We start from the raw sequence: 9,316 nt of genomic DNA on the forward strand, positions 1-9,316 counted from the left end.
GCTAATGGGTTTCCCAGTGGAATAGACTTGTTAGGCTTCTTCCTATTGTTGGCCCCAGATGTGGGTTGATATGGTGAGTTCTGGGTCCAAGCTTCTGGGTTTCAAGCTTCACTTGAAACATGGGTACCTCTATTGACCAACTCCACAGATAAATAAGTCGAGGCTTGGGTCCAGGCATTGCTGCCACTGGGTGCTGTGTTCTCAGAACCAGGAACAGCCATGTGATATGAGTAGTGGTTCTCCGTGGAGTCAGAGGTAGACTGGAAAGTAAAGTCTGAGGAGGAGGTGCATCCATAGCATTGGTGTCAAAAACTGGTTTGACATCTGTAGAGATGCTGGCTGCTGAAGCATAGATAACTGCCGAAGCCATAAATGGGGGTTTGGGGAAAACAGGAGCTCAAGCAATAGATGGGGGGCTGGGGGAAGCAGGACCTAAAGCCATAATTTAGGGACTGAGGGAAACAGCCAAAGCCGTAGAGAGGGAGCCAGGGAAGACAGGACCAAAAGCTGTAGATGGGGGGCTAGGGGAGAGAGTGGACGGAACCCTAGATGGAGGGATGGGGAAGACACTGGCTGGAGTCCTACATAGTGGGGCCGGGGAAGACAGGACCCAAGGTTGTAGATGGGGGACCAAGGGAGACATTAGCCGGAGTCCCAGGTCGGGGCCCTGGAAAGGCGGCAGCCGGAGCCCCAGATGAGGGCCCGGGGAAGGCGGCAGTCTGGCCCCCAGGTAGGGGCCCGGGGAAGGCAGCAGCCGGAGCCCCAGATGAGGGCCCGGGGAAGGCGGTAGCCTGGCCCCCAGGTGGGGGCCCGGGGAAGGCGGCAGCCAGAGCCCCAGATAAGGGTCCGGGAAAGGCGGCAGCCTGGCCCCCAGGTGGGGGCCCGGGGAAGGCGGCAGCCGGAGCCCCAGATGAGGGCCCGGGGAAGGCGGCAGCCTGGCCCCCAGGTGGGGGCCCGGGGAAGGCGGCAGCCAGAGCCCCAGATAAGGGTCCGGGAAAGGCGGCAGCCTGGCCCCCAGGTGGGGGCCCGGGGAAGGCGGCAGCCGGAGCCCCAGATGAGGGCCCGGGGAAGGCGGCAGCCTGGCCCCCAGGTGGGGGCCCGGGGAAGGCGGCAGCTGGAGCCCCAGATGAGGGCCCGGGGAAGGCGGCAGGCTGATACCCATATGGGGGCCCGGGGAAGGCGGCAGTCTGGCCCCCAGATGAGGGTCCGGGAAAGGCGGCAGCCTGGCCCCCAGATGAGGGTCCGGGAAAGGCGGCAGTCTGGCCCCCAGGTGGGGGCCCGGGGAAGGCGGCAGGCTGATACCCATATGGGGGCCCGGGGAAGGCGGCAGCCAGAGCCCCAGATGAGGGCCCAGGAAAGGCGGCAGACTGACCCCCAGTTGGGGGCCAGGGAAAGCCGGCAGCCGGAGCCTCAGATGAGGGCCCGGGAAAGGCGGCAGACTGACCCCCAGGTGGGGGCCCGGGGAAGGCGGCAGCCGGAGCCCCAGATGAGGGCCCGGGAAAGGCGGCAGTTTGATCCCCAGGTAGGGGCCCGGGGAAGGCGGCAGCCGGAGCCCCAGATGAGGGCCCGGGGAAGGCAGCAGCCGGAGCCCCAGATGAGGGCCCGGGGAAGGCGGCAGCCGGAGCCCCAGATGAGGGCCCGGGGAAGGCGGCAGCCGGAGCCCCAGATGAGGGCCCGGGGAAGGCGGCAGCCGGAGCCCCAAGTGCAGGCCTGGGGAAGACAGCAGCCGGAGCCCCAGATGGGGGCTTGGGAGAAACAGAGACTGTCTGCTGCCCATCAGTGGCTGCAATTGTGGGCTGAGGGTTGGTTTGGGAGTGAAAGGCATAGTTAAAAATTGAAGAACGGCCGGAGACCTTCGGCACAGATGGGCTGGTGGTGTCTGGTCTCCCCGCATTGTGCGTCTGCTCCACCCCAGTACCTGGGGGAGACTGAAAGGTTACAGCCTGGGAAGGGGGAGTAGTGTCCATGTCAGTGACGTCCTGATCCGAAGGAGATGGGAAGGTTCCACTTGGAGATGCTGTGACTGTGGTGGTGAAGGGGACTCCAGTAGAAGTGGGAGCAGGGGGAGCGATGGGGCGGTCTGGAAGAGGGGTGAGTAAGTATGAGGGAGGGGGGGAATCTACACACATGGGTGTTGGGGATTCACTTCTGTAGGAGGGTGGCTGGAAGGGGAGGGTTGGGGTGCTCAGGGGTGTGGAGAGGTCAGAAATAGAAGGTGGTGTTGCTCTGACTGAACACGCAGTGCCCGCATCCTGCTTGAGGGTAGTTCCCACAGTGGGATTGGAAACTGGAGGCAGAGCATCTGCAGGACTAGCAGAATGAGAGTCCACGGGGGCTGTGTGTCTCGCCACCCGATCCATATAAGGTGTCAGGCAAGGTGGAAGGCCAGCCAGCTTGGGGAATCTGGAGGACAGGTCGGCCAAGTTGGTGGTGGTAGGAGGGACCTGCAACGTGTGACTGACCGGAGGCAGGGAGCCTGTGGTCCCTGGGGCAGGCGGGGCGGCGCTGCGGCGTCGCATGGCCTTCCTTGCATCCCTCAGGATTCTGTTCCTCTGACGGTCCATGTTTTGTTTCAGGGTGCCCTGGGGTTTGGCGCAAGTCATGCCTGGAAGCTTTGGAGGCGGGGGAAGGTCACTGCGACCCCAGGGCAGCGGCAGCGGGGGCGGCAGTGGCGGCAGCAGTGGCGGCAGTGGCAGAAAAAGCAGCGGGGGCATCGTCCTCTTGCGGGGGCGCCCACTGCTGGTGGCTCCCAGGGGAGAAGAGCTTCTCCGCGGGGTGTCTGAAGGTAGCTCAAGCTGCAGCGCCTTCCCGGACATCGGTGACTCTGGGCAGCCGGGTTGGTGGCCTTCACCCAGCACCACTTCTCCTGGCCTCTCGGGCAGCAGGCTGCAGCGCGGACTTGGGGCAGAGAGCACCGTGGCCAGGGGGCCAGGCTGCGAGGGAGGCCGGCCGTCTCCAGCAGTGCCATCTGAGCAGATGGCGGGGCTTTGGGAGGAAGGCTTCGTCCGAGACACCTGGGCTTTCTCACTGAAGTTGCCTCCTGGGTGCCCCGGAAGGAGGTTTGGAGGCTCGGGAGGGCAGTGGAGGGGCGGGAGGAGCCCGCCGGTCTCCTGGGGCCTAGGTGTCATTGTCATAGCCCCGCTGCGGTCCGGACTCATCTTTCCGTTGTCCTCTCCTTCGGCCTCTGTGTGACCTTCCTCCTCTGTCACGCCTTCCCTGCGATCTTCCTGGGCCATCGCCTTTCTCTCCTTTGCGCGAGGAAGTGGGCGGTGACTGGTTGGTACCGGCTTCCCAGCCTTGGCTACCTGAACAGGTAGCTCAGGGAGTGAACGCAGGAGATTAATTTTGCGCCCCGGTGGAGGAATTCTGACGGTTCTTGAAGGTCCGAACATCATGGAATTACGAGTGGACAGGACGGGCTGCTGCTTCGGCTGCTCCCTCAAGTTCACCAGGGGTAGCATGCCCATACGGGAGTACCCAGCCTGCTGGATTGGGTACCACCTTTTCGGCGCGCTGTAAGAGCCGGATGATGAGGGCATTCGATCCTGGTTGAGCAGCCTGCGACCAGGTTGTAAAGCAGGAGCTGGGGCGGCGGGGTGACCCCGGCCAGATGTGGTGGCACCCCGAGGGTGCAAAACCAGCGAGCGCCGGCCCAGCGGGCGCCGGCCCAGCGGGCGCCGGCGGCGGAGCGCAGAAAGAAGTTTACACAGTAAATTGCCCATATAGGACAGATTGTGCGCCAAATAACCCGAGAATAGAATGTGAAACTGGGAGAGCGTCTCCCTAGCTTCTTACTCCTCTCGTGGTCAAACACACACTGGAGGGAGGAGGACTCAGCCTGGCATTTATGACACGTCCATGGTATACGCATCACAGAGAAAATGTGCTGTGCGCGCACGTGGCAAACTCTGGGGCAAAGGGCGGGGCCCAGTGCATGACCCCTCCCGGACTCTCTAGCCGCTGAGACCTCCCACTGTGGGTGGCAGGTGTTTGGCACCAGATGGGCCACCATGCAGAGACTGTTCAGGACCGTGGGGGCCGCCTTCTCCAGAGCTCATCCCATCTAGCTCCTCATCATGCAGCCCCCTTGGTGCCTCCGTGTGTATCTGCCGGCCCTTCCCTGCCTGGGTCTCAGAGACCTGTGCAGAGCTGACTGCAGGAGCCACCCACCCTGCTGGGGGTGGTCCAGCAGCTGTGGGGACCTCCCCAGCTTCTCTGTGAGGCCAGGAGCGAGGAGCACCTTCTCCGCCGCGGCTCCTCTGCCATCATCACCAGCCGGAATGCAGAGCCCTCACGTGGCCAGGTGCTGCACCCCACCACGGCCTTTCCTGGTGGGTAAGCCTCTTTCTTCACTTCTTTTTAGAAATTTGGTACAACAGTTAAATCTTAGACTGTTCTTCAGGGTGTGCAGATGGTAATGGCTTAGCCAGGATGTGAACCAAACCTGCTCTGGGCTGTGGTGCCTCCCCGCCATACATGCTTCACGTGTTACTGCTCTTTTCTTGTCCTCCTTATGGCACTTAGCCCTAAGTGTCATACCTATAATAAGTCTGTATCCTACCCTGTAGAAGGTTTTCTTTTGCTCAATTCATGAATTGATCACCTACTGCGCTGGGTTCTGATCTCAGAAGATGCGGGTTAAGGACCACCAGTTGTCAGCATAGCACCAGCGGAGGTTTCCCCTTTGGGATAGTTTGAAGGATCCAGATATGTAAAGATGATAGTCTAGATAAATCATGGGCTTTCCTGAAAGAAATTTACCAGTACATTATTCTGTATGGATTAGAAGACTATTTCTATGGCCTTTCTGGAGTATGTTCAGTAAGGCAGCTCATTCATGTTGAGAAAGCAAATGCATCATTTATTGCAGCTTCATAGTGGAGCCCTGTGTCAGCTTCAAATAGTCAGTACAATTTGGTCACTGTGAGCATGTCAGCTGGGTCCACTCTTTACTACCATATATAATTCTAGAGATTCTTATGCCCAGGAGAGAAGTCACACTCTTGGGTGTCTAAGACAAGGGAGACATGTTATTATTCACAAGGTAGAAGCTTCAAAATAATAGGAAAGAACTGAAAACTCTAGTCTAACATGGCTTTATCGAGTTTGAATCTTGTTTCTTTGGCTTACTTCATTGGAGTGTTTTCTTTCTCCTGGGCTGACATTGTGTGTTACACACCAGGCATGTGACAGGTAGAGGTTTCAGAACCCAGAATTGTATTGATCAGTGAAACTTTATTTATATATTTTAGTTTAAAATCTATTTAAAATAACACTGGACATAATTCATATATTATAAATTAGTTTGCCATCTGCTCTTGAGATTCTTTTTATAGTATGTCAGAGCATATTTGGACTTCCATCCCCAATAAGATTTGAGATTGGAGGATGCAAAAGGTTTTTCTCAGACCTAAATTATGTCTGAAAAAAGCGAGAAATATCATAAGCCCTATCTGACCTCTCTAGGAGCAGAAATGATTTACAGCCATGGCATTTAACCATAATTCCTTGATCTCATTTGAGAAGAGTTCAGTAAGGAACAATCTCTTCATTTTTGTTTCTTCCTTATTTTCTTGTCTTGCTTACCAACAATCCATTGTAATCCATGAATTAATATGGCAGCAGGCTGAGTAGTCTCTGGAGCTCATTCAAGTAACTTTTTTCCCTAAAATAACTTTAATTTCCTTGTTTTTCAGCTCCTCTTCTTTCCTTGCCCTTTACTATAACCAGAACTCACCAAAAGCTAACTGGCTTTGTGCAGACCCTTCTTAGGACAATCTTTCCTTAGTTATTTTGTTCATTACTCTGTTTCATTTTTTGCCTTCTCGAAATATGTTGAAATCTTTCTGTAGTTGATGACTTCCACAACCTCTTGGCTTTTATTGGCTTATTAATTTTGGTATTTCTACACTTTTATTTAAGTATGGTTTCAGAAGGAACAGAAAGTACATATGTGTCCTAGTCTGCCATCTTGAGCTGAAAATCCCTGACAGTTTTAGCATCCAGTATTCCCATGGGGTGGGGGGGGGGAACCTTGGCATTAATAGGTGTAACACTCAAGATTTCAGCTTTTCTTGGGCAGTCACTAAAGACATAGTATGTGGTAATTTCTAATGGGAAAATAATAACTATTTCATGGAATTTATTTGAGGATTACATTAGATAATGAACATGCAAATGCTTTCTAAAGTTTAAAAGTCCATAAAAATGTTTTTTGTTATTGATTTGTTGCTACTTCAGTTTTACTTGACAGTGATTTATGACCTTGCTTATGTGAGAAGATGCCTTCTGATTTGTTGTTTTGAAAGTTAGATTATATTTTTCAACAGCTCAATGAAAATAACATCATTTCTGAAGGTTAAGGGTGAAGCTGTAAATGTTTCTTCATAGCTATCACTTTATAATATTTTCAGTAGCTAATTCGCTCATGTATTCCTCCTCCCAGTTTTGTTGTGGACCTACTACCAGCCAGATCTTTACCTCAGCTGTTGGAAAACATTTTCCAGATTTTTAAATATGTATCTTAGGCTTGGTGGGCCGTATACAGTTTCTGTAGCTTCTTCTCCTCTTTCTTCAGCAGCCTTTCAAAATGTGAGGCTCAGGATTAGCTTACCGGTCACAAAAGAGCAGGCTGAGCTCACAATGCTCTGTGAGCAATTATTTGCCAGCCCCTGCTCTACGTTGTCACCGAGTGAAAGGTGCGTTTTTGAGTAAATCATGTCTTTGAGTCAACTCTTGGTCTTCCGGAGCTTGTCCTTACTCTCTTGCAGTTTCGAATCAGCAGGGCCTTCAGAGAGATCCTGTTAAAACATAGATCAGAGCGTGTTGCTCAGATCTCCTCAGCGACTCGCCCCGAGCAGCAAGCAGTGTCCTCAGAGCGCCTCCGCAGGCCTCGGGAGCTGGGTCTCTGCTCCCTGACTTGTCGCTTCTCCTCTCCACTTTGCTCACTGTGTTTCCCACACACCGACATCCTTTCAGTTCCTTGAATACTCTAGGCGCATTCTTGCCGCCTTCTCTTTCCATCTGACACTTCCCTCTGCTGGTAATATTCATTCCCCAGATATGCACTTTGCTCCCTTCCACAGCCACCTTAAATTCCTTGATAAATTTTATCTTCCCCATAAAGCCTTCATTTATTACTTAATTTCAAGTGGCAGATGCCTTCTATCAGCCATCTCCATCTCCCTACCATGCTTTCTGTTTTTTCTCCAGCATTTACCTGACATACTAGTTATTCTATGCATCTGTTTAATTTTTATTTACATATTTACACTTGTATTTGTATATTTGCTTGTTTATTTTTGTCTGTCCCCTCAATTAGAGAGAGGGTATATTCCTCTGGGTTGATCACTGCTGTGTCATCAACCTATAACATACTGAAGAATGGTGCCTGAAATTTGATAAGGGATTAAGAAATTGGCCACATAGCTAAATATGTGCATAAATTAATGAACAAATCTACAGGCTTCTGGATTGAGGGCTAATGAAAAGAGGAAGGCAAATGGTTGGGACAGGGTACTACAAGAAGTAGAATTTGGAATACTCTGATAGCTGTCCTAATAGATAAGGTTTTATTAATTTAGATCGTTTTAATGAGAAAGCTGGGAACTAGGGAAACACAGCATCAAGATTTTTCTAATGTATTGTATAGAGTTCTTTTTAAGTGTGCACAGATATCACTGAAAATCTATGCGTGTGTGCATGCCTCTGTTACTTTCTTTAGTGCTCTACGAGCCCCTCAAGGACAGGGGTATAGTAAGCAGCAGTATCTTTCCTTTCAGTTCAGTTCAGTCGCTGAGTCGTGTCCAACTCTTTGCAACTCCATGAACCACAGCACACCAGGCCTCCCTGTCCATCACCAAATCCCGGGGTCCACCCAAACCCATGTCCATTGTGTCAGTGATGCCATACAACCAGCCCACCCTCTGTCATCCCCTTCTCTTCCTGCCCTCAATCTTTCCCAACATCAGGGTTTTTTCAAATGAGTCAACTCTCCACATCAGGCAGCCAAAGTATTGGAGTTTCAGCTTCAACATCAGTCCTTCCAATGAACATCCAGGACTGATCTCCTTTAGAATGGCCTGGTTGGATCTCCTTGCAGTCCAAGGGACTTTCAAGACTCTTCTCCAACACCACAGTTCAAAAGCATCAGTTTTTCAGTACTCGGCTTTCTTCACAGTCCAACTCTCACATCCATACATGACCACTGGAAAAACCATAGCCTTGACTACATGAACCTTTGTTGGCAAAGTAATGTCTCTGCTTTTTAATATGCGCTCTAGGTTGGTCATAACTTTCCTTCAAAGGAGTAAGCGTCTTTTAATTTCATGGCTGCAATCACCATCTGCAGTGATTTTGGAACCCCAAAAGATAGTCTGACCCTGTTTCCACTGTTTCTCCATCTATTTCCCATGAAGTGATGGGACCAGATGCCATGATCTTAGTTTTCTGAATGTTGAGCTTTAAGCCAACTTTTTCACTCTCCTCTTTCATTTTCATCAAAGGGCTTTTTAGTTCCTCTTCATTTTCTACAGTAAGGGTGGTGTCATCTGCATATCTGAGGTTATTGATATTTCTCCTGGCAATCTTGATTCCAGTTTGTGCTTCTTCCAGCCCAGCATTTCTCATGATGTACTCTGCATATAAGGTAAATAAGCAGGGTGACAATATACAGCCTTGATGTACTCCTTTTCCTATTTGGAACCAGCCTGTTGTTCCATGTCCAGTTCTAACTGTTGCTTCCTGACCTGCACATAGGTTTCTCAAGAGGCAGGTCAGGTGGTCTGGTATTCCCATCTCTTTTAGAATTTTCCACAGTTTACTGTGATCCACATAGTCTTAATTTGTTCAAAATTATATCATAATTTATTTGCAACCATGAAACTAGACTTAGTTTTTGAGTAGACCCTCCCTAGAAATCTGTGACATTAATAAAAGCAACAAATATGTGTTCAGCTTCCAATGATACAGATAATACAAACTCAATTATGGGCCATGCATTTTAATGAAGGCATGAAGTAATTTGACAGATAGAGAGCAAAGAGAATATTAAGTTTTGTCCTCTGTTAATATTAGTAATGGGTAAAGTGGGCTCCAACACCTTCAAGATAGCTTGAGACCATCATCTCTATGTAATGGCAGAGGGATGTTCAGCTAGGATATTGTTCTCTGTCACTCAGAAAAATACCCATAATGTATAATGATACTTACTGAGTCAGATATGGGACATTTGGGTGATTAGGAGTCCTTTAGCATGATTCTTTCAGATGCCTTAGCTACAAGATGAAACTAGCAGCTTTGGACACTTTCAGCAATG

General features: G+C 50.9%; 1 protein-coding gene across 1 annotated transcript; it reads right to left on the minus strand.

The window, feature by feature from the left end:
- Positions 1–581: 581 nt before the first annotated feature.
- On the minus strand, positions 582–3,722 carry LOC136148350 (nuclear pore-associated protein 1-like). The gene is made up of 3 exons (XM_065907858.1): positions 1,656–3,722; positions 1,080–1,409; positions 582–1,007 (listed from the first exon to the last, which is right to left on the minus strand). The coding sequence occupies exons 1-3, from the start codon at positions 3,720–3,722 to the stop codon at positions 582–584; spliced, it is 2,823 nt and encodes a 940-aa protein (XP_065763930.1).
- Positions 3,723–9,316: the final 5,594 nt, after the last annotated feature.

The sequence above is a fragment of the Muntiacus reevesi genome, chromosome 17 (genome assembly GCF_963930625.1).
Source record: "Muntiacus reevesi chromosome 17, mMunRee1.1, whole genome shotgun sequence".
NCBI classification, from domain to species: domain Eukaryota; kingdom Metazoa; phylum Chordata; class Mammalia; order Artiodactyla; family Cervidae; genus Muntiacus; species Muntiacus reevesi.